This window comes from Panulirus ornatus, chromosome 63 (genome assembly GCF_036320965.1).
Source record: "Panulirus ornatus isolate Po-2019 chromosome 63, ASM3632096v1, whole genome shotgun sequence".
In the NCBI taxonomy this organism is placed as follows: Eukaryota; Metazoa; Arthropoda; class Malacostraca; order Decapoda; family Palinuridae; genus Panulirus; species Panulirus ornatus.
The window spans coordinates 457,044-483,122 of NC_092286.1; the positions used below are offsets into that span (position 1 = coordinate 457,044).

Consider the following 26,079-nt stretch of genomic DNA (forward strand, 5'->3'; position numbering starts at 1 on the left):
TCATGGTGAAGTGCCTGAGGATTGATGCTCAAATTTCAGAGGTATAAGTTTGTTGAGTATCCCTGGGAATTTATATGGGAGGGTATTGATTGAGAGGGTGAAGGTATGTACAGAGCATCAGATTGGGGAAGAGCAGTGTTGTTTCAGAAGTGGTAGAGGATGTGTGGATCAGGTGTTTGCTTTGAAGAATGTATGTGAGAAATACTTAGAAAACAAATGGATTTGTATGTAGCATTTATGGATCTGGGAAAGGCATATGATAGAGTTGATAGAGATGCTCAGTGGAAGGTATTTAGAGTATATGGTGTGGGAGGCAAGTTGTTAGAAGCAGTGAAAAGTTTTTATCGAGGATGTAAGGCATGTGTACGAGTAGGAAGAGAGGAAAGTGATTGGTTCCTAGTGAATGTCGGTGTGCGGCAGGGGTGCATGATGTCTCCATGGTTGTTTGATTTGTTTATGGACTGGGTTGTTAGGGAAGTGAATGCAAGAGTTTTGGAGAGAGGGGCAAGTATCCAGTCTGTTGTGGATGAGAGGGCTTGGGAAGTGAGTCACTTATTGATTGCTGATGATACAGCGCTGGTGGCTGATTCAGGTGAGAAACTGCAGAAGCTGGTGACTGAGTTTGGTAAAGTATGTGAAAGAAGAAAGCTGAGAGGAAATGTAAATAAGAGCAAGGTTATTAGGTACAATAGGGTTGAGGGACAAGTCAGTTATGAGGTAAGTTTGAATGGAGAAAAACTGGAGGAAGTGAAGTATTTTAGATATCTGGAAGTGAATATAGCAGCGGATGGAACCATGGAAGTGGAAGTGAGTCACAGGGTGGAGGAGGGGGTGAAGGTTCTGGGAGTGTTGAAGAATGTGTGGAAGGCAAGAATGTTATCTCAGACAGCAAAATTGGGTATGTTTGAAGGAATAGTGGTTCCAACAATGTTATATGGTTGCGAGGCGTGGGCTATAGAGAGGGTTGTGGGGATGAGGGTGGATATGTAGGGAATGAGATGTTTGAGGACAATATGTGGTGTGAGGTGGTTTGATCGAGTAAGTAATGAAAGGGGAAGAGAGATGTGTGATAATAAAAAGAGTGTGGTTGATAGAGCGGAAGAGGGTATATTGAAATGGTTTGGTCACATAGAAAGAATGAGTGAGGAAAGATTGACCAAGAGGATGTATGTGTCAGAGGTGGAGGGAACGAGGAGAAGTGGGAGAGCAAATTTGAGGTAGAGGGATGGAGTGAAAAAGATTTTGAGCAATTGGGACCTGAACATAGAGGAGGGTGAAAGGCATGCAAGGAATAGAGTGAATTGGAACGATGTGGTATACTGGGGTCGACTTGCGGCAGGGGTTCGTGATGTCTCCATGGTTGTTTATCTTGTTTATGGATGGGGTTATTAGGGAGGTGAATGCAAGAGTTTTGGAGAGAGGGGGAAGGTATGCAGTCTGTTGTGGATAAGAGGGCTTGGGAAGTGAGTCAGTTGTTCGCTGATGATACAGCACTTGTGGCTGATTCGGGTGAGAAATTGCAGAAGCTGCTGACTGAGTTTGATAAAGTGTGTGGAAGGAGAAAGCTGAGAGTAAATGTAAACAAGAGCAGGGTTATTAGGTATAGTAGGGTTGAGGGACAAGTCATTAGGTAGATAGGTTTGAATGGAGAAAAACTGGAGGAAGTGAAGTGTTTTAGATATCAGGGAGTGAATTTGGCAGCAGATGGAACCATGGAAGCAGAAGTGAGTCGCAGGGTTGGGGAGGGGGCGAAAGTTCTGGGAGCGTTGAAAAATGTGTGGAAGGCGAGAACATTATCTTGGAAAGCAAAAATGGGTATGTTTGAAGGAATAGTGGTGCCAACAATGTTATATGGATACGAGGCATGGGCTATAGATAGGGTTGTGTGGAGGAGGGTGGATGTGTTGGAAATGAGATGTTTGAGGACAATATGTGGTGTGAGGTTGTTTGATCGAGTAAGTAATGAAAGGGTAAGAGAGATGTGTGGTGATAAAAAGGGTGTGGTTGAGAGAGCAGAAGAGTGTATTGAAATGGTTTGGTCACGTGGAGAAAATGAGTGAGGAAAGCTTGACAATGAGGATATATGTGTCAGAGGTGGAGGGAACAAGGAGAAGTGGGAGATCAAGTGGAGGTGGAAGGATGGAGTGAAAAAGATCAAAACACCACCCTGGCTGAAACACCCTATATCTGCCACTCTGTCATCAAACACATTCAACAAACCTTCAACAAACACATTCAACAAACCTTCAGCATACTCACTCCATCTCCTCACTACATCACTACCTGTTATCACATCCCCATCTGCCTCCTGCTCGGATGTTCCCATTTGCTTTCTTGTCTTAAACGTGTTATTTACCTCCTTCCCACATATTCCCCACATGTTATAGAAGGCAACCAAAGGGGCAGGAGTAGGGGCTGGAAGCCCTCCCCTTCTTGTACTTCATTTTCTAAAAGGGGAAACAGAAGGAGTCAAGCAGGGAGTGCCCATCCTCCTAGAACGCTCAACTTGGGGTGTTTGAATTTGTGTGGATGTAACCAAGATAAGAAGAAAGTAGAGACAGTTAGAATGTTTGAGGAAAGAAACCTAGCTCTGAGTGAAATAAAGTTCAAGGATAAAGGGAAGAATAATTAGGAAACATCTTGGAAGTAAAGTTAGGGTTTGGTGAGAGGACAATAGCCGAGGAAGGAGTAGCACTACTGCTGAAGCAGGAGTTGTGGGAGTGTGTGATAGAGTAAAGATATTAAATTCTAGATTGATGTGGGTAAACCTGAAAGTGGATGGTGAGAGATGGGTGATTATTGGTGCTTATGCTCTTGGTCATGAGAAGAAAAATCATGAGAGTCAAGTGTTTTAGGAGCAGCTGAATGAGTGTGATTTGAATGTGAAGTTGAGTGATGTGGCAATTGAGGATATAATTGGTGTACATGGGGTATTTAGTGCTGTGAATGGAAATGGTGAAGAGCTTGTGGATTTTTGTACTGAAAAAAGATTGGTGATTGAGAATACCTGGTTTAAAAAAGAGATATACATTAGTATACACATATGAGTAGGAGATGGTCAACAGACATTACCTGGTTTAAAAAGAGAGATTTACCCAATTATACGTAGGTAAGAAGGCTCAGATTGAAGTGTCTAAATGTGTGTGGATGTAACCGAGAAAAAAGGAGAGATAGGTAGTATGTTTGAGGAAAGGAACCTGGATGTTTTGGCTCTGAGTGAAACGGAGCTCAAGGGTAAAGGGGAAGAGTGGTTTGGGAATGTCTTGGGAATAAAGTCAGGGCTTAGTGAGAGGACAAGAGCAAGGGAAGGAGTAGCACTACTTCTGAAACAGGAGTGTTGGGGGTATGTGATAGAGTGTGATAGAGTGTAAGAAAGTAAACTCTAGATTGATATGGGTAAAACTGAAAGTGGATGGAGAGAGATGGGTGATTATTAGTGCATATGCACCTGGGCATGAGAAGAAAGATCATGAGAGGCAAGTGTTCTGGGAGCAGCTGAATGAGTGTGTTAGTAGTTTTAATGCACGAGACCGGGTTATAATGATGGGTGATTTGAATGCAAAGGTGAGTAATGTGGCAGTTGAGGGAATAATTGGTATACATGGGGTGTTCAGTGTTGTAAATGGAAATGGTGAAGAGCTTGTAGATATATGTGCTGAAAAAGGACTGGTGATTGGGAATACCTGGTTTAAAAAGAGAGATATACATAAGTATATGTATGTAAGTAGGAGAGATGGCCAGAGAGCATTATTGGATTATGTGTTAATTGATAGGCACGCAAAAGAGAGACTTTTGGATGTTAATGTGCTGAGAGGTGCAACTGGAGGGATGTCTGATCATTATCTTGTGGAGGCGAAGGTGAAAATTTGTAGAGGTTTTCTGAAAAGAAGAGAGAATGTTGGGGTGAAAAGAGTTGTGAGAGTAAGTGAGCTTGGGAAGGAGACTTGTGTGAGGAGGTATCAGGAGAGACTGAGTACAGAATGGAAAAAGGTGAGAACAAAGGAGGTAAGGGGAGTGGGGGAGGAATGGGATGTATTTAGGGAAGCAGTGATGGCAAAAGATGCTTGTGGCATGAGAAGAGTGGGAGGTGGTCAGATTAGAAAGGGTAGTGAGTGGTGAGATGAAGAAGTAAGATTATCAGTGAAAGAGAGGAGAGAGGCATTTGGACAATTTTTGCAGGGAAATAATGCAAATGAATGGGAGATGTATAAAAGAAAGAGGCAGGAGGTCAAGAGAAATGTGCAAGAGGTGAAAAAGAGGGCAAATGAGAGATGGGGTGAGAGAGTATCATTAAATTTTAGGGAGAATAAAAAGATGAATTGGAAGGAGGTAAATAAAGTGCGTAAGACAAGGGAACAAATGGGAACTTCAGTGAAGGGGGCTAATGGGGAGGTGATAACAAGTAGTGGTGATGTGAGGAGATGGAGTGAGTATTTTGAAGGTTTGTTGAATGTGTTTGATGATAGAGTGGCAGATATAGGGTGTTTTGGTCAAGGTGGTGTGCAAAGTGAGAGGGTTAGGGAAAATGATTTGTTAAACAGAGAAGAGGTAGTAAAAGCTATGCAAAAGATGAAAGCCGGCAAGGCAGCGGGTTTGGATGGTATTGCAGTGGAATTTGTAAAAAAAAGAAAGGAGGGTGACTGTATTGTTGACTGGTTGGTAAGGTTATTTAATGTATGTGTGACTCACGGTGAGGTGCCTGAGGATTGGCGGAATGCTTGCATAGTGCCATTGTACAAAGGCAAAGGGGATAAAAGTGAGTGCTCAAATTACAGAGGTATAAGTTTGTTGAGTATTCCTGGGAAATTCTATGGGAGGGTATTGATTGAGAGGATGAAGGCATGTACAGAGCATCAGATTGGGGAAGAGCAGTGAGGTTCAGCAGTGGTAGAGGATGTGTGGATCTGGTGTTTGCTTTGAAGAATGTATGTGAAAAATACTTAGAAAAGCAAATGGATTTGTATGTAGCATTTATGGACCTGGAGAAGGCATATGATAGAGTTGATAGAGATGCTCTGTGGAAGGTATTAAGAATATATGGTGTGGGAGGCAAGTTGTTAGAAGCAGTGAAAAGTTTTTATCAAGGATGTAAGGCATGTGTACGTGTAGGAAGAGAGGAAAGTGATTGGTTCTCAGTGAATGTAGGTTTGCGGCAGGGGTATGTGATGTCTTCATGGTTGTTCAATTTGTTTATGGATGGAGTTGTTAGGGAGTGAATGCAAGAGTTTTACAAAGAGGGACAAGTATGCAGTCTGTTGTGGATGAGAGAGCTTGGGAAGTGAGTCAATTGTTGTTCGCTGATGATACAGCACTGGTGGCTGATTCGTGTGAGAAACTTCAGAAGCTGGTGACTGAGTTTGGTAAAGTGTGTGAAAGAAGAAAGCTGAGAGTAAATGTGAATAAGAGCAAGGTTATTAGGTACAGTAGGGTTGAGGGTCAAGTCAATTGGGAGGTAAGTTTGAATGGAGAAAAACTGGAGTAAGTGAAGTGTTTTAGATATCTGGGAGTGGATTTGGCAGCGGATGGAACCATGGAAGCGGAAGTGAATCATAGGTTGGGGTAGGGGGCGAAAGTTCTGGGAGCGTTGAAGAATGTTTGGAAGTCGAGAACATTATCTCAGAAAGCAAAAATGGGTATGTTTGAAGGAATAGTGGTTCCAACAATGTTATATGGTTGCGAGGTGTGGGCTATAGATAGAGTTGTGCGGAGGAGGGTGGATGTGCTGGAAATGAGATGTTTGAGGACAATATGTGGTGTGAGGTGGTTTGATCGAGTAAGTAATAATAGGGAAAGAGAGATGTGTGGTTATAAAAAGAGTGTGGTTGAGAGAGCAGAAGAGGGTGTTTTGAAGTGGTTTGGTCACATAGAGAGAATGAGTGAGGAAAGATTGACCAAGAGGATATATGTGTCGGAGGTGGAGGGAACGAGGAGAAGTGGGAGACCAAATTGGAGGTGGAAAGATGGAGTGAAAAAGATTTTGAGTGATCGGAGCCTGAACATGCAGGAGGGTGAAAGGCGTGCAAGGAATAGAGTGAATTGGAACGATGTCAGATACCGGGGTCGACATGCTGTCTGTGGATTGAACCAGAGCATGTGAAGCATCTGGGGTAAACCGTGGAAAGTTCTGTGGGGCCTGGATGTGGAAAGGGAGCTGTGGTTTCGGTGCATTATTACATGACAGCTAGAGACTGAGTGTGAACGAATGTGACCTTTGTTGTCTTTTCCTAGCACTACCTCGCACACATGAGGGGGGAGGGGGTAGTTATTTCATGTGTGGTGAGGTGGCGATGGGAATGAATAAAGGCAGACTATGAATTATGTACATGTGTATATACGTATATGTCTGTGTGTGTATATATATATGTATACGTTGAGATGTATAGGTATGTATGTGTGTGTGTGTGTGTGGACGTGTATGTATATACGTGTGTATGTGGGTGGGTAGGGCCATTCTTTCGTCTGTTTCCTTGCGCTACCTCGCTAACGCGGGAGACAGCGACAAAGCAAAATAAATAAATAAAAGTAGGAGAGATGGTCAGTGGGCATTATTAGATTACGTATCGATTGATAGGCATATAAAAGAGAGACTTTTGGATGTAAATATGCAAAGAGGAGCAGCTGGTGGGATGTCTGATCACTATCTTGTGGAGGCAAAGGTGAAAATTTGTTGAGGTTTTCAAAAAATAAGAGAGAATGTTGGGAAGAAGAGAGTGGTGAGAGTAAGCAAGCTTGGAAATGAGACGTGTATGAAGAAATACCAGTAGAGATTGAGTGTAGAAATGGCAAAATGTTAGAGCAAATGAAGTGAGGAGAATGGGTGAGGAATGAGATGGATTTAGAGAAGCATTGATGACATGTGCAAGAGATGCATGTGGCATGAGGAAAGTTGGAGGTGGGCAGATTAGAAAGGGTAGTGAGTGGTGGAATGAAGTAAAGTTGCTCATGAAAGAGAAAAGAGAGATGTTTGGAGGGGGATTTTTTTTCACTTGAAATTCTAATTCAGCATAAGGAATAACATCTATAATGAAATTTTCATGCAAATCCGACGAAGTTGAAAATTTCACCAATATCCCACCAAAGAAAGAGTGCAAATGACTGGGAGATGTATAAGAAAAAGTGGCAGGATGTCAAGAGGAGGGTGCAAGGTTGAAAAAGAGGGCAAATGAGAGTTGGGGTCAAAGAGTATCATTAAACTTTAGGGAGGATAAAAAGATGTTTTGGAAGGAGGTAAATCACATGCTTAAGACAAGAGAACAAATGGGAACATCAGTGAAAGGGGCAAGGGAGGAAGTGATAACAGGTAGTGATGAAGTGAGAAGAAGACGTAGTAAGTGTTTTGAAGGTTTGTTGAATGTGTTTGATGATAGAGTGGCAGATGTAGGGTGTTTTGGTAGGGGTGGTTTGCCAAGTGAGAGAATCTGGGAGGGTGGTTTGGTTAAGAGAGAAGAGGTAGTGAAAGCCTTGCAGAAGATGAAATTCAGCAAGGTGGCAGCAGTGAATGGTATTGCATTTGAATTTATTAAAAAAGGGGGTGAATGTGTTGTTGATTGGATGATAAGTATATTCATTGTATGTATGGATTATGGTGAAGTGCTTAAGGATTGGCAGAATGCATGTATGTTGCCACTGTACAAAGGCAAAGGGGATAAAGGTGAGCATTCAAACAACAAAGGCATAAGTTTGTTGAGTATACTTGGAAAACTCTATGGGAGGGTATTGAATGAGAGGGTGAAGGAATGTATAGATCATCAAACTGGGGAGGAGCAGTATGATTTCGAAAGTGGTAAAGGATGTGTGGATCAGGTGTTTACTTTGAAAAACGTGTGTCAGAAATACTTAGAAACACAGATGAATATGTCTGTGGCATTTATGGAACTGGAGAAGGCATATGATAGGGTGATAGAGATGCTTTGTGGAAGGTCTAAAGAATATATGGTGTGGGAGGTAAGCTGCTAGAAGTAAATAGATGTTTTTACCAATGATGTAAGGCATGTGTATGAGAAGGAAGAGAAGAGAGTGATTGGTTCTCAGTGAGGTCAGTCTGTGGCAGGGGTATGGGATGTCTTCATGGCTATTTTACTTTGTTTATGGATGATGTGTTTAGGGAGGTAAACACAAGAGTTTTGGAGAGGGGTGAGTATGCTGTCAGTTGAGGATAAGAGGGCCTGGGAAGTGAGTCAGTTGTTCATCGATGATACAACACTGTGGCTGAGTTGAGTGAGAAACTGCGGAAGTTGGTGACTGAGTTTGGAAGAGTGTGTGAAAGGAGAAAGTTGAGAGTAAATGTAAATAAGAGCAAGGTTATTAGGTTCAGTAGGTTTTAGGGCAAGTCAGTTGAAGTGTAAGTTTGAATGAAGAAAAATTGGAGTAAGTGAAGTGTTTTAGATATCTGGGAGTGGACTTGGCAGCAAATGGAACCATGGAAGCAGAAATGAGTCTTAGGGTGGGGGAGGGGGCGAAGGTTCTTGGAGCAATGAAGAATGTGTGGAAAGAGAGAACATTATCTCAGTGAGCAAAAATGGGTATGTTTGAAGGAATAAAAGTTCCAACAATATTATATGGTTGCAAGGCATGGACTATAAATAGGGTTGTGTTGAGGAGGGTTGATGTGTTGCAAATGAAATGTTTGAGGACGGTTAGTGGTGTTAGGTGGTTTGATTGAGTAAGCACTGAAAGAATAAGAGAGATGTGTGGTAATAAAAAGAGTATGGTTGTGAGAGCAGAAGAGGGTGTTTTGAAATGGTTTGGACATATGGAGAGAATGTATAAAGAATGGTTGACAAAGAGGATATATGTGTCAGAGATGTAAGGAACGAGGAGTGGAAGACCAAATTGGAAGTGAAAGGTTGGAATGAAAAAGATTTTGAGCAATAGGGACCTGAACATGCAGAAAGGTGAAAAGCATGCACGAAATAGAGTGAATTGGAACAATATTTCATACTGGGGTCGACTTGCTCTCAGTAGACCGAACCAGGGCATGTGAAACATCTGGGGTAAACCATGGAAAGGTCTAGTGGATCTGGATGTGGATAGGGACCTGTGGTTTTGGTGCATTGCACAATACAGCTAGAGAATGAGTGTGAGTGGATGTGGCCTTTCTTCATCTGTTCATTGGTGCTTCATTGTGAATGCAGGGGGTGGCAATGCTGTTTCCTGTGGGATGGGGTGGTGCTAGGAATGGATGAGGTCGAGCAAGTATGTCTTTGTATATGTTTTTGTATGTTAGTGCATGTGTATGTATATGTATGTATACATGTGTATGTTGAAATGTATGTGTATGTATATATACGTGTATGTGCTTATGTGTGTATATGAGTGGATGGGTCTTTCTTCATCTGTTTTCTGATGCTACCTCGCCAATGTGGGAAATGGCGATCAAGTATGATAATAAGAATAATAATAACTTCAGCATTTCATCCATAATCCCATCCCCTCCAGGTGTCTTTCCTACCTTCAACCTCGTTATTGCCTGTCTTATCTCCCTTTTTTGCTGTAGGCCATTGCACTTGTATCCTCCATACCCCTGCATGTAGCAACTGCTGCCTCCCCTTCTCCCATATTCATCAGGTCTTCATGATACTCTTTCCATTTTCCTTTCACTTCCCCCTTTTGATTCAGCAACTCCACTTCCTTTCTTCTCACATTAGCATTTCCACTCTTACAACCACCTCATTCCTTTTTCACTTCCTTCCAGTATAGCTTCTTATTATCCCAAAACGTTTCACTCAACTTTCTTTCAGCATCTTCATCTACCCTTTCTTTGCTTTCTTCTCAGTTTCTTTACATTCTGCTCACATATTTCTTATTCTTCCCTTCTCCTTTGCTGAAATTCTACTGGTACCTTCCTGTTGAGCAATGTACCATATGCCTTTTTCAACTGTTTTACAGCATTTCTTATCTCTTCCACCCGGCATTGCCCTTTTTATTCCTTTATAGAGGGCGACTAGAGGGGACGGGAGCGGGGGGGCCAGAAATCCTCCCCTCCTTGTATTTTAACTTTCTAAAAATGGGAAACAGGAGGACTCACGCGGGGAGTGCTCATTACCATCGTAGACTCAGATTGGGGTGTCTAAATTTGTGTGGATGTAGCCAAGATGTGAAAAAAGGAGAGATAGTATGTTTGAGGAAAGGAACCTGGATGTTTTGGCTCTGAGTGAAACGAAGCTCAAGGGTAAAGGGGAAGAGTGGTTTGGGAATGTCTTGGGAGTAAAGTCAGGGGTTAGTGAGAGGACAAGAGCAAGGGAAGGAGTAGCATTACTACTGAAACAGGAGTTGTGGGGGTATGTGATAGAATGTAAGAAAGTAAATTCTCGATTAATATGGGTAAAACTGAAAGTTGATGGAGAGAGATGGGTGATTATGGGTGCATATGCACCTGGGCATGAGAAGAAAGATCATGAGAGGCAAGTGTTTTGGGACCAGCTAAATGAGTGTGTTAGTGGTTTTGATGCACAAGACCGGGTTATAGTGATGGGTGATTTAAATGCAAAAGTGAGTAATGTGGCAGTTGAGGGAATAATTGGTATACATGGGGTGTTCAGTGTTGTAAATGGAAATGGTGAAGAGCTTGTAGATATATGTGCTGAAAAAGGACTGGTGATTGGGAATACCTGGTTTAAAAAGAGAGATATACATAAGTATACGTATGTAAGTAGGAGAGATGGCCAGAGAGCGTTATTGGATTACGTGTTAATTGACAGGCGCGCGAAAGAGAGACTTTTGGATGTTAATGTGCTGAGAGGTGCAACTGGAGGGATGTCTGATCATTATCTTGTGGAGGCTAAGGTGAAGATTTGTATGGGTTTTCAGAAAAGAAGAGTGAATGTTGGGGTGAAGAGGGTGGTGAGAGTAAGTGAGCTTGGGAAGGAGACTTGTGTGAGGAAGTACCAGGAGAGACTGAGTACAGAATGGAAAAAGGTGAGAACAATGGAAGTAAGGGGAGTGGGGGAGGAATGGGATGTATCTAGGGAATCAGTGATGGATTGCGCAAAAGATGCTTGTGGCATGAGAAGCGTGGGAGGTGGGTTGATTGGAAAGGGAAGTGAGTGGTGGGATGAAGAAGTAAGATTATTAGTGAAAGAGAAGAGAGAGGCATTTGGACGATTTTTGCAGGGAAAAAATGCAGTTGAGTGGGAGATGTATAAAAGAAAGAGACAAGAGGTCAAGAGAAAGGTGCAAGAGGTGAAAAAGAGGGCAAATGAGAGTTGGGGTGAGAGAGTATCATTAAATTTTAAGGAGAATAAAAAGAGCTTGGGAAGTGAGTCAGTTGTTGTTCGCTGATGATACAGCGCTGGTGGCTGATTCATGTGAGAAACTGCAGAAGCTGGTGACTGAGTTTGGTAAAGTGTGAAAGAAGAAAGTTAAGAGTAAATGTGAATAAGAGCAAGGTAATTAGGTACAGTAGGGTTGAGGGTCAAGTCAATTGGGAGGTAAGTTTGAATGGAGAAAAACTGGAGGAAGTAAAGTGTTTTAGATATCTGGGAGTGGATCTGGCATCAGATGGAACCATGGAAGCGGAAGTGGATCATAGGGTGGGGGAGGGGGCGAAAATACTGGGAGCCTTGAAGAATGTGTGGAAGTCGAGAACATTATCTTGGAAAGCAAAAATGGGTATGTGTGAAGGAATCGTGGTTCCAACAATGTTGTATGGTTGTGAGGCGTGGGCTATGGATAGAGTTGTGCGCAGGAGGATGGATGTGCTGGAAATGAGATGTTTGAGGACAATGTGTGGTGTGAGGTGGTTTGATCGAGTAAGTAACGTAAGGGTAAGAGAGATGTGTGGAAATAAAAAGAGCGTGGTTGAGAGAGCAGAAGAGGGTGTTTTGAAATGGTTTGGGCACATGGAGAGAATGAGTGAGGAAAGATTGACCAAGAGGATATTTGTGTCGGAGGTGGAGGGAACGAGGAGGGGTGGGAGACCAAATTGGAGGTGGAAAGATGGAGTGAAAAAGATTTTGAGTGATCGGGGCCTGAACATGCAAGAGGGTGAAAAGCTGGCAAGGAATAGAGTGAATTGGATCGATGTGGTATACCAGGGTTGATGTGCTGTCAGTGGATTGAATCAGGGCATGTGAAGCATCTGGGGTAAACCATGGAAAGTTGTGTGGGGCCTGGATGTGGAAAGGGAGCTGTGGTTTCGGGCATTATTGCATGACAGCTAGAGACTGAGTGTGAACGAATGGGGCCTTTGTTGTCTTTTCCTAGCTGCTACCTCGCACACATTAGGGGGGAGGGGGATGGTATTCCATGTGTGGCGAGGTGGCGATGGGAATGAATAAAGGCAGACAGTGTGAATTGTGTGCATGGGTGTATATGTATGTGTCTGTGTGTGTATATATATGTGTACATTGAGATGTATAGGTATGTATATTTGTGTGTGTGGACATGTATGTATATACATATGTATGGGGGTGGGTTGGGCCATTTCTTTCGTCTGTTTCCTTGCGCTACCTCGCAAACGCGGGAGACAGCGACAGAGCAAAATAAAAAAAAGAGATAAATAATCATGACCTTGTATCCAACTATTGATTGTACAACTTTTAATATTATTTCTGCAAACATTTTAAGCATCTCAACTTCACAAATTCGCTCCTTTTATTACATTTGTCGCCATCACCCTCAGTCACTCATCTCTTACTCCTCAGCATATCTGTAAAACTCCAGTGCCACATCTTAGTCTTTTTTGCCTTACCCTTGACTGGCCAACGACAGAGGGCTACAGAGAAATGTTTCCAGAGCCAGCGAGACTCAAAAATTGTCCAAAATAATAAATGATGAAAGCAGTTTGGCATTCCCAATTCAGTGTGAATCCACATTACACTCATATCCTCTGGAATTTCAATGATTAGACAGAACGGGCATCATTCCTTATGGAAGAACCATACAATGGTTCACAGGTGACACTTTCCTAGCTGTCATGTGTGATGCATGTAAACCACAGCTCCCTATCCACAACCAGACCCTGCAGACCTTTCCACACTTTACCTAAGCCACTTCACTTGCTCTGATTTAGTCCATTGATAGCTCTCCATCCTTCCATCTCCAGTTTGGTGAGCCCCTTCTCCTTGTTCCCTCCACTCCTGACACCAATATCCTTTTTGTCAACCTTTACTGATTTATTCTCTTCATATGTTGAACTCATTTCAGCACACCCTCTTCAGGTCTCTCAACCACATTCTTTTTATTAACACACATCTCTCTCTTACTCTTTTATTACTTTCTCAGTCAAACCATCTAACACTACATATTGTCATCAGACATTTTATTTCCAACTCATCCATTTTCCTCAGCACATCCTCATCTATAGTCCAGGCCTTGCATCCATTTAGTATTGTTGGGACAATTATACCTTCTAACATACCCATTTTTGCCCTTCCAGATAACAATCTCTCTTTCCACACATTCTTCACTAGTACCCCCAGAGCCTTGGCCCCCTCCCAACCCTATGACCCTCTTCCTTAGTTCCATTATCTGCCATGTCTTCTCCCAAGTATCTGAAAGCACTGCACCCTCTCCAATTACTCCATTCAGTCTCACACCCCAATTAATCTGTCTCTCAACCCTGCTTAACATAACATTGTTTTTATTCACATTTACTCTCAGCTTCCTCCTTTCATGCGTTTTTCTAAACTCACTCACCAACATTTGCGGTTGCTCACTTGAATCTGCCACCAGTACTTTATTATTTGCAAAGAATAACTGACTCCCTTCCCAGGCCACCCTAATCATAAACAAATCAAACAGCCATGGTGACTTCACACACCCCTGCAGCAGATCAACCTTCACTTGGAACCATTCATTCCTCTCTTGCTGCTCGTACACATGCCTTACACCCATGATAAAATTTCCTCTGCTTCTAGCAGCATTCTTCCCACACCATATATTCTTAAGACCTTCCACAAGTCATCTCCATCATCCCTGTCATATACTTTATCCAGACCCACAGATGCCACATACAAATCCATCTGTTAATTATTTCTCACACACACTGTTTAAAGCAAACACCTAATCCAGACATTCTCTACCCTGTCTGAAAATCACTTCACTCCTCCTCTCTGATGCTCTGTAAATGCTTTCACCCTCTCAATCTCTTTTGCATACAACTTATCAGGGACTTTCAACAAACTTAAAGATTTGTGATTTAAACACCCACCTTTTTCCTCCATACCTTTATACAGTGGCTCTATACATGCATTCCACCAATTCTCAGACACCTCACATGATCCATTCATACATTGAAATCCTAACTAACCAATCAACAACACAGTCACCCTCTTAAGAACAACAGAAGAATGGTGCCTTATTCAAAAAGCAGTGTAATGAGAAAAATCTGTTAGAGGGAGTTCCAGTAATAGCAAATCCATATATATTTAGGTTGATAGGAAGTAACTCTTAACAGTCATGCAATTTGAGTATACACTTGATTCATTGCTTGATTTTCTTACAGAACATTTGGTGAGCTAAAATCAGTCCGTTTGCCAAATAAGCGTGGCAGCACTGAGCACAGAGGTTTTGGTTTCATTGATTTTGTTTCAAGAGACGATGCAAAGGTAAATGTATTAGAACTTGTTTTAGATTACCATTGCAAACACCATTTGATAGATTGATAGGTTGTAAACTTTGGTTTCTGCACATTATGCATGTTTATAAGGCCATTATTCATTTGTTACTGACACTATTTTGTGTGAAGATGCAAGAAGCAATCGGATAAACCATTAATGAAAAGCTTGAGTAATATAATTACTCAGAATTTGTCATTTCTTTGTGAGTCTTGTTGCCAGCCTAATGAAGGTTCAATGGGCTCTCTAAGCTAGGCCTGTCTGTAGCTTCAGCACCTTCAGCTTCACTGTAGTGCCAGCAGCACTGACTTAGCTCATTTTGCATGCTCTTTTGTTTGCTCTGTATATGAAGGAAACCATTAAGAAATGTTGGAGAATTGGGTCAGATGTATGTAACAATGAAATATGAACTCTTAGTGTCTCCATCTCTCTGCCAAACTTTGCCAGAGGTCTCACTTGTCACATTGATATCAAAAGATCTAAGAAAAAAATAAATCCCATATAAACATATTATATCTCAACATCATAAGATTTTCAAACATAGTTTTCCCACAGAACCTTTGACTATTATAATGTAGAAATTTGACATATTTTTCCATGCTGCCATTGATAAGCATCCATTATTTTTTAGACTTATTTGAATAACATATAATGAGTAAAGGAAAGCAGGTAAACAAAAAAGTGAGATATACTAATTGACTTCTGTTAAGTCCATTTGAAGTATGCAGATCCTTACAGAAAAACCAGCTTCTCTAACAAAGCATCAACACTTCCCCCACCAGTCGTGTCGTGCCCCATGGAAATAAAACAATAGCCAAGTAATTATCCTCATACTTTGGTCAGCTTATGGCTGATACACCACTTAAACACTAGATAAACCCTGTTCAAAGGTTGTTGGGGTAAAAGTGCATATCATAAAATTTCAGGGAGAGTAAAGTAATGTTTTGGAAGGAAGTAAATAACATGCGTAAGGCAAGGGAACAAATGGGGAAATTGGTGAAGGGGCAAGTTGGGAATTGATAACAGGTAGTGATGAAGTGAGGAGATGGAGTGAGTATTTTGAAGGTTTGTTGAATGTGTTTGATAATAGAGTGGCCGATATAGGTTGTTTTGGTCAGGGTGATGTGCGAAGTGAGAGGGTCATTGAGAATGGTTTGGTTAAGAGAGAAGAGGTAATGAAAGCTTTGCAGATGAAATCTGGTTTGGATGGTATTTCAGCGGAATTTATGAAAAAATGGGGCAATTATGTTCTTGATTGGTGGGTAAGGATATTCCGTGTATGTATGGATCATGATGAAGTGCCTGAGGATTGGAGGAATGCATGCATAGTGCCATTGTACAAAGGCAAAGGGGATAAAGGTGGGTGTTCAAATTAGAGAGGTATAAGTTTGGAGAATGTATGTGAAAAATACTTAAAAAAGCAAATGGATTTGTATGTAGCATTTATGGATCTGGAGAAGGCATATGATAGAGTTGATGGAGATGCTCTGTGGAAGGTATTAAGAATATATGGTGTGGGAGGCAAGTTGCTAGAAGCAACGAAAAGTTTTTATTGAGGATGTAAGGCATGTGTACGAATAGGAAGAGAGGAAAGTGATCTGTTCTCAGTGAATGTTGGTTTGCGGCAGGGGTGCATGGTGTCTCCACAGTTTAATTTGTTTATGGATGAGGTTGTTAGGGAGGTGAATGCAAGAGTTTTGGAGAGAGGGGCAAGTATGCCGTCTGTTGTGAATGAGAGAGCTTGGGAAGTGAGTCAGTTGTTGTTCGCTGATGATACAGTGCTGATGGCTGATTCGGGTGAGAAACTGCAGAAGCTGTTGACTGAGTTTTGTAAAGTGTGTGAAAGAAGCAAGCTGAGAGTAAATGTGAATAAGAGCAAGGTTATTAGGTAGAGTAGGGTTGAGGGACAAGTCAATTGGGAGGTAAGTTTGAATAGAGAAAAACTGTTGGAAGTGAAATGTTTTAGATATCTGGGAGTGGATTTGGCAGCGGATGGAACCATGGAAGCGAATGTGAGTCACAGGGTTGGGGAGGGGGCGAAAGTTCTGGGAGTGTTGAAAAATGTGTGGAAGGCGAGAACATTATCTTGGAGAGCAAAAATGGGTATGTTTGAAGGAATAGTGGTTCCAACAATGTTATATGGTTGCAAGGCGTGGGCTATAGATAGAGTTGTGTGGAGGAGGGTGGATGTGTTGGAAATGAGATGTTTGAGGACAATATGTGGTGTGAGGTGGTTTGATAGAGTAAGTAATGAAAGGGTAAGAGAGATGTGTGGTAATGAAAAGTGTGGTTGAGAGAACAGAAGAGTGTGTTTTGAAATGGTTTGATCGCATAGAGAGAATGAGTGAGGAAAGATTGACCGAGAGTATATATGTGTCAGAGGTGGAGGGAACGAGGAGAAGTGGGAGACCAAATTGGAGGTGGAAAGATGGAGTGAAAGAGATTTTGAGTGATCTGAGCCTGAACATGCAGGAGGGTGAAAAGCTGGCAAGGAATAGAGTGAATTGGATCGATGTGGTATACCAGGGTTGATGTGCTGTCAGTGGATTGAATCAGGGCATGTGAAGCATCTGGGGTAAACCATGGAAAGTTGTATGGGGCCTGGATGTGGAAAGGGAGCTGTGGTTTCGGGCATTATTGCATGACAGCTAGAGACTGAGTGTGAACGAATGGGGCCTTTGTTGTCTTTTCCTAGTGCTACCTCGCACACATTAGGGGGGAGGGGGATGGTATTCCATGTGTGGCGAGGTGGCGATGGGAATGAATAAAGGCAGACAGTGTGAATTGTGTGCATGGGTGTATATGTATGTGTCTGTGTGTGTATATATATGTGTACATTGAGATGTATAGGTATGTATATTTGTGTGTGTGGACATGTATGTATATACATATGTATGGGGGTGGGTTGGGCCATTTCTTTCGTCTGTTTCCTTGCGCTACCTCGCAAACGCGGGAGACAGCGACAGAGCAAAATAAAAAAAAGAGATAAATAATCATGACCTTGTATCCAACTATTGATTGTACAACTTTTAATATTATTTCTGCAAACATTTTAAGCATCTCAACTTCACAAATTCGCTCCTTTTATTACATTTGTCGCCATCACCCTCAGTCACTCATCTCTTACTCCTCAGCATATCTGTAAAACTCCAGTGCCACATCTTAGTCTTTTTTGCCTTACCCTTGACTGGCCAACGACAGAGGGCTACAGAGAAATGTTTCCAGAGCCAGCGAGACTCAAAAATTGTCCAAAATAATAAATGATGAAAGCAGTTTGGCATTCCCAATTCAGTGTGAATCCACATTACACTCATATCCTCTGGAATTTCAATGATTAGACAGAACGGGCATCATTCCTTATGGAAGAACCATACAATGGTTCACAGGTGACACTTTCCTAGCTGTCATGTGTGATGCATGTAAACCACAGCTCCCTATCCACAACCAGACCCTGCAGACCTTTCCACACTTTACCTAAGCCACTTCACTTGCTCTGATTTAGTCCATTGATAGCTCTCCATCCTTCCATCTCCAGTTTGGTGAGCCCCTTCTCCTTGTTCCCTCCACTCCTGACACCAATATCCTTTTTGTCAACCTTTACTGATTTATTCTCTTCATATGTTGAACTCATTTCAGCACACCCTCTTCAGGTCTCTCAACCACATTCTTTTTATTAACACACATCTCTCTCTTACTCTTTTATTACTTTCTCAGTCAAACCATCTAACACTACATATTGTCATCAGACATTTTATTTCCAACTCATCCATTTTCCTCAGCACATCCTCATCTATAGTCCAGGCCTTGCATCCATTTAGTATTGTTGGGACAATTATACCTTCTAACATACCCATTTTTGCCCTTCCAGATAACAATCTCTCTTTCCACACATTCTTCACTAGTACCCCCAGAGCCTTGGCCCCCTCCCAACCCTATGACCCTCTTCCTTAGTTCCATTATCTGCCATGTCTTCTCCCAAGTATCTGAAAGCACTGCACCCTCTCCAATTACTCCATTCAGTCTCACACCCCAATTAATCTGTCTCTCAACCCTGCTTAACATAACATTGTTTTTATTCACATTTACTCTCAGCTTCCTCCTTTCATGCGTTTTTCTAAACTCACTCACCAACATTTGCGGTTGCTCACTTGAATCTGCCACCAGTACTTTATTATTTGCAAAGAATAACTGACTCCCTTCCCAGGCCACCCTAATCATAAACAAATCAAACAGCCATGGTGACTTCACACACCCCTGCAGCAGATCAACCTTCACTTGGAACCATTCATTCCTCTCTTGCTGCTCGTACACATGCCTTACACCCATGATAAAATTTCCTCTGCTTCTAGCAGCATTCTTCCCACACCATATATTCTTAAGACCTTCCACAAGTCATCTCCATCATCCCTGTCATATACTTTATCCAGACCCACAGATGCCACATACAAATCCATCTGTTAATTATTTCTCACACACACTGTTTAAAGCAAACACCTAATCCAGACATTCTCTACCCTGTCTGAAAATCACTTCACTCCTCCTCTCTGATGCTCTGTAAATGCTTTCACCCTCTCAATCTCTTTTGCATACAACTTATCAGGGACTTTCAACAAACTTAAAGATTTGTGATTTAAACACCCACCTTTTTCCTCCATACCTTTATACAGTGGCTCTATACATGCATTCCACCAATTCTCAGACACCTCACATGATCCATTCATACATTGAAATCCTAACTAACCAATCAACAACACAGTCACCCTCTTAAGAACAACAGAAGAATGGTGCCTTATTCAAAAAGCAGTGTAATGAGAAAAATCTGTTAGAGGGAGTTCCAGTAATAGCAAATCCATATATATTTAGGTTGATAGGAAGTAACTCTTAACAGTCATGCAATTTGAGTATACACTTGATTCATTGCTTGATTTTCTTACAGAACATTTGGTGAGCTAAAATCAGTCCGTTTGCCAAATAAGCGTGGCAGCACTGAGCACAGAGGTTTTGGTTTCATTGATTTTGTTTCAAGAGACGATGCAAAGGTAAATGTATTAGAACTTGTTTTAGATTACCATTGCAAACACCATTTGATAGATTGATAGGTTGTAAACTTTGGTTTCTGCACATTATGCATGTTTATAAGGCCATTATTCATTTGTTACTGACACTATTTTGTGTGAAGATGCAAGAAGCAATCGGATAAACCATTAATGAAAAGCTTGAGTAATATAATTACTCAGAATTTGTCATTTCTTTGTGAGTCTTGTTGCCAGCCTAATGAAGGTTCAATGGGCTCTCTAAGCTAGGCCTGTCTGTAGCTTCAGCACCTTCAGCTTCACTGTAGTGCCAGCAGCACTGACTTAGCTCATTTTGCATGCTCTTTTGTTTGCTCTGTATATGAAGGAAACCATTAAGAAATGTTGGAGAATTGGGTCAGATGTATGTAACAATGAAATATGAACTCTTAGTGTCTCCATCTCTCTGCCAAACTTTGCCAGAGGTCTCACTTGTCACATTGATATCAAAAGATCTAAGAAAAAAATAAATCCCATATAAACATATTATATCTCAACATCATAAGATTTTCAAACATAGTTTTCCCACAGAACCTTTGACTATTATAATGTAGAAATTTGACATATTTTTCCATGCTGCCATTGATAAGCATCCATTATTTTTTAGACTTATTTGAATAACATATAATGAGTAAAGGAAAGCAGGTAAACAAAAAAGTGAGATATACTAATTGACTTCTGTTAAGTCCATTTGAAGTATGCAGATCCTTACAGAAAAACCAGCTTCTCTAACAAAGCATCAACACTTCCCCCACCAGTCGTGTCGTGCCCCATGGAAATAAAACAATAGCCAAGTAATTATCCTCATACTTTGGTCAGCTTATGGCTGATACACCACTTAAACACTAGATAAACCCTGTTCAAAGGTTGTTGGGGTAAAAGTGCATATCATAAAATTTCAGGGAGAGTAAAGTAATGTTTTGGAAGGAAGTAAATAACATGCGTAAGGCAAGGGAACAAATGGGGAAATTGGTGAAGGGGCAAGTTGGGAATTGATAACAGGTAGTGATGAAGTGAGGAGATGGAGTGAGTATTTTGAAGGTTTGTTGAATGTGTTTGATAATAGAGTGGCCGATATAGGTTGTTTTGGTCAGGGTGATGTGCGAAGTGAGAGGGTCATTGAGAATGGTTTGGTTAAGAGAGAAGAGGTAATGAAAGCTTTGCAGATGAAATCTGGTTTGGATGGTATTTCAGCGGAATTTATGAAAAAATGGGGCAATTATGTTCTTGATTGGTGGGTAAGGATATTCCGTGTATGTATGGATCATGATGAAGTGCCTGAGGATTGGAGGAATGCATGCATAGTGCCATTGTACAAAGGCAAAGGGGATAAAGGTGGGTGTTCAAATTAGAGAGGTATAAGTTTGGAGAATGTATGTGAAAAATACTTAAAAAAGCAAATGGATTTGTATGTAGCATTTATGGATCTGGAGAAGGCATATGATAGAGTTGATGGAGATGCTCTGTGGAAGGTATTAAGAATATATGGTGTGGGAGGCAAGTTGCTAGAAGCAACGAAAAGTTTTTATTGAGGATGTAAGGCATGTGTACGAATAGGAAGAGAGGAAAGTGATCGGTTCTCAGTGAATGTTGGTTTGCGGCAGGGGTGCATGGTGTCTCCACAGTTTAATTTGTTTATGGATGAGGTTGTTAGGGAGGTGAATGCAAGAGTTTTGGAGAGAGGGGCAAGTATGCCGTCTGTTGTGAATGAGAGAGCTTGGGAAGTGAGTCAGTTGTTGTTCGCTGATGATACAGTGCTGATGGCTGATTCGGGTGAGAAACTGCAGAAGCTGTTGACTGAGTTTTGTAAAGTGTGTGAAAGAAGCAAGCTGAGAGTAAATGTGAATAAGAGCAAGGTTATTAGGTAGAGTAGGGTTGAGGGACAAGTCAATTGGGAGGTAAGTTTGAATAGAGAAAAACTGTTGGAAGTGAAATGTTTTAGATATCTGGGAGTGGATTTGGCAGCGGATGGAACCATGGAAGCGAATGTGAGTCACAGGGTTGGGGAGGGGGCGAAAGTTCTGGGAGTGTTGAAAAATGTGTGGAAGGCGAGAACATTATCTTGGAGAGCAAAAATGGGTATGTTTGAAGGAATAGTGGTTCCAACAATGTTATATGGTTGCAAGGCGTGGGCTATAGATAGAGTTGTGTGGAGGAGGGTGGATGTGTTGGAAATGAGATGTTTGAGGACAATATGTGGTGTGAGGTGGTTTGATAGAGTAAGTAATGAAAGGGTAAGAGAGATGTGTGGTAATGAAAAGTGTGGTTGAGAGAACAGAAGAGTGTGTTTTGAAATGGTTTGATCGCATAGAGAGAATGAGTGAGGAAAGATTGACCGAGAGTATATATGTGTCAGAGGTGGAGGGAACGAGGAGAAGTGGGAGACCAAATTGGAGGTGGAAAGATGGAGTGAAAGAGATTTTGAGTGATCTGAGCCTGAACATGCAGGAGGGTAAAAGGTGTGCAAGGAATAGAGTGAATTGGAAGGATGTGGTATACCAAGGGTCAACATGCTGTCAATGGATTGAACCAGTTCTTGTTCCCTCCACTTCTGATGCACATATCCTTTTTGTTAACCATTCCTCACTCATTCTCTCCATGTGTCCAAACCATTTCAATACACCCTCTTCTGCCCTCTCAACCACACTTTTTTTATTACCACACGTCACCCTTACCCTTTCATTACTTACTCGATCAAACCACCTCACACCACTGGCAGAGTGCTACTCCAGCACAGTGTTTCCCAGAGACAGCAAGGCTCCCAAATTGTCTTAAGTCTTGAAAAACTAAAAACCTAGCACACCTCATGTGTTTGTATATATTAAGAAGGAAAACTACCTCAACTATTGTCCTGATGGAGTTGGGCAACGTCTCCCTCTTTAGTTCCACCCTATGGAGTGTGATAAAGAGGTTACCATGAGAAAGCAAGATGAGCCTTGGATACTTTAGAAATCTCCTTGTGATACTGAATTTTGAAACTTTTCCCAATTATGAGCATACCACATTAGAAGTAGCTCCTAATCTCACTAATTATGATACTGCCACTACTAGATGGAGTGAAGAAAGAAGCAAAAGGCTGTATGAGAGTTGTGGTATGGTAGGAATGCAAAAGGAATGAATTATTGAGTGATTGAGTGGGTAAAACATAATACTTTGAGGATATTTGGGCATGTGGAAAGAATGCAAGATGGGAGTTTAAAAGGAGAATGTATGATAGTACAATTAAAGGGGTTGATGTGAGAAGACCACCTGTGACATGGAGAAATAGAGTGGAAGAATACTGGAGGGAGAGAAATAGTGGGAGAATGTGTGAAATGGTGTATGTGAGAGAGGCATGTAAGGACAGGGATAAGTGGACTCTTTTGCCATGGCCACCTCCTTGTTGGGAGTTCCAGAGGGAACTGGCATCAGAGATGTAGATAGACAGATAGGATTAAAAGGGTATCCAGTTTCTCTTAACACATAACTGATAAAAGAAAATAGATGGGTAAGTTGAAACATCTTTCGTATTGTTAGTGTGAATTCAAGAACTACACTACTTTTCTCGTACCCCATATTTGTTTAACTTGTAGACAGTTCTGTTTGCTTAATGGTGAAGATTTTGATAAATGAATGATAACTTATTTCTTGTGTATTGGAAAGAAGTCTTTCACTCATGGGGCCCCATCCCTGGAACATTCTCTGATATCTTACCAGTGCTTACATTTATGTATGCTCTCAGCATTAACCATGTCCTTAGTCATTCTAATCCATTCATCCACCACTTGTATACTATAAATATATAAGATATATAAAATATATAAAAAGTACCTTTTTATATATTTTTTAAGATGTTTCTTGCTAAATTCCATATTATGTAATATAGTTGTTCTATCCCTATGTAGATCTCTTGAGGAACTATTCACTGTCCATGTCACCTGTCTGTTGTAGAGACTTAAAGATTGGGATTAGGTCACCCATCCCCCTTCTCTTTTTCAAGATTTTGGGCCTTGGGTGGTAGCTTCTAATCCTGAGCCATGGGCCCTGTTGCACAACAGTTGGTAGATAACCTCATCAGAGCTAGTAAACGTCCAGTGATAATTTGATGAAAAGATCTGCCTTCTTATTGTGAAGTTGTCATTGTGCTTCACATGCAGTCATAATACAAGTAGAATTTTTTTTTATCAGAATTTCATTCTTATCAGAACTGTACTTAAAATTTGTAAATTGATTGTATTTTTTTTTCCAGAAAGCTTTTGAGGCTCTTAGGTTGAGTACACACTTGTATGGCCGGCGCTTGGTACTAGAGTGGGCAAAAGAGGAAGAGACAATTGAGGAATTACGGAAAAAGACAGCAGAGCACTTCCTTGCATCAGGTAACATGAATCATACAAATTTTGTCGTATATGTTAGTTGCTGCTGTTAATGAGTTATTGGTAATTCATCCTACTTAGGCCCTATGCACTTTACTGATCTACCAGTTATGCTTCTCCCAGATATGGTAAAAGTTTTGTTTTTGAACATTTGATTTACTGTATCTGAAATTTCCGGTAACTCCCGTTATGAATGTATAGTGTGTTAATGAGAATCGGTACAATTTTATCTGGGATATTGTAGCATGCTATCAGTCCTTGTTGAGTGTTTTTGCTTAAATTGAATATAAAAAGTTACAATGCAAAAGACATCAAAACTTAAGCAGCTAGACACTACACTTGTATGAATGATTCAAATTGATATGATCTTAAGGAGCTCAAGTTTTAGGTCCAATTCTGATTGATTTATACATTATTTTCTGTATGTCTATATATCTATATCTCTGACTTCCATTCCCTTCAGAAGTCCCTCAAGAGGGGTGGCCATGGTAAAATAGTCTCTTTAACTGGTGAGCTCTAGTTCTACTTAGCGTTTTAGTGTCTCACCCTTAACAGGCCACTGGCAGAGGTCAACTCTACCACAATGTTTCCAGAGGCTCCTCCTTAATGTTCCTACCAACTACTGCTACTTAATTTTCCAACCTACTAGTACTATATTTTTTCTACCTTTACTATTTTATGGGAGGGTATTGATTGAGATGGTGAAAGCATGTACAGAGCATCAGATTGGCGAAGAGCAGTGTGGTTTCAGAAGTGGTAGAGGATGTGTGGATCGGGTGTTTGCTTTGAAGAATGTATGTGAGAAATACTTAGAAAAGCAAATGGATTTGTTTGTAGCATTTATGGATCTGGAGAAGGCATATGGTAGAGTTGATAGAGATGCTGTATGGAAGGTATTAAGAATATATGGTGTGGAAGGCAAGGTTAGAAGCAGTGAAAAGTTATTATCGAGGATGTAAGGCATGTGTACGAGTAGAAAGAGAGGAAAGTGATTGGTTCTCTGTGAATGTTGGTTTGCGGCAGGGGTGCGTGATGTCTCCATGGTTGTTTAATTTGTTTATGGATGGGGTGGTTAGGGAGATGAATGCAAGAGTTTTGGAAAGAGGGGCAAGTATGCAGTCTGTTGTGGATGAGAGAGCTTAGGAAGTGAGTCAGTTGTTGTTCGCTGTTGATAGCACTGGTGGCTGATTCAGGTGATAAACTGCAGAAGATGGTGACTGAGTTTGGTAAAGTGTGTGAAAAAAGAAAGCTGAGAGTAAATGTGAATAAGAGAAAGGTTCTTAGGCACAGTAGGGTTGAGGGACAAGTCAATTGGGAAGTAAGTTTGAATGGAAAGAAACTGGAGGAAGTAAAGTGTTTTAGATATCTGGGAGTGGATTTGGCAGCGGATGGAACCATGGAAGCGGAAGTGAATCATAGGGTGGGGGAGGTGGCGAAAGTTCTGGGAGTGATGAAAAATGTGTGGAAGTCGATAACGTTATCTTGGAAAGCAAAAATGGGTATGTTTGAAGGAATAGTGGTTCCAACAATGGTATATAGTTGCGAGTTGTGGGTTATAGATGGAGTTGTGCAGAGGAGGGTGGATGTGCTGGAAATGAGATGTTTGAGGACAATATGTGGTGTGAGGTGGTTTGATCGAGTAAGTAATGAAAGGGTAAGAGAGATGTGTGGTAATAAAAAGAGTGTGGCTGAGAGAGCAGAAGAGGGTGTTTTGAAATGGTTTGTTCACTTGGAGAGAATGAGTGAGGAAAGATTGACAAAGAGGATATATATGTCAGAGATGGAGGTAACAAGGAGAAGTGGGAGACCAAATTGGAGGTAGAAAGATGGAGTGAAAAAGATTTTGAGTGATCGGGGCCTGAACATGCAGGAGGGTGAAAGGCATGCAAGGAATAAGAGTGAATTGGAACGATATGGTATATTGGGGTCAACATGCTGTCAGTGGATTGAACCAGGGCATGTGAAGCATCTGGGGTAAACCATGGAATGTTTTGTAGGGCCTGTATGTGGAAAGGGAGCTGTGGTTTTGGTGCATATACATGACAGCTAGAGACTGAGTGTGAATGAATGCGGCCTTTTTGTCTTTTCTTTTCCAAG

General features: G+C 41.3%; 1 protein-coding gene across 1 annotated transcript in view; it reads left to right on the top strand.

Annotated features, from left to right (window-relative positions):
- Window positions 1-26,079, top strand: part of LOC139745909 (probable RNA-binding protein 19) — a 190,914-nt gene that overhangs the window by 147,738 nt on the left and 17,097 nt on the right. Inside the window, exons 12-14 of the mRNA XM_071656577.1 lie at window positions 14,447-14,590; window positions 19,495-19,597; window positions 23,859-23,985. Of these exons, the coding sequence (XP_071512678.1) occupies window positions 14,447-14,590; window positions 19,495-19,597; window positions 23,859-23,985 (374 nt within the window). The remainder of the gene's footprint in view (window positions 1-14,446; window positions 14,591-19,494; window positions 19,598-23,858; window positions 23,986-26,079) is intronic.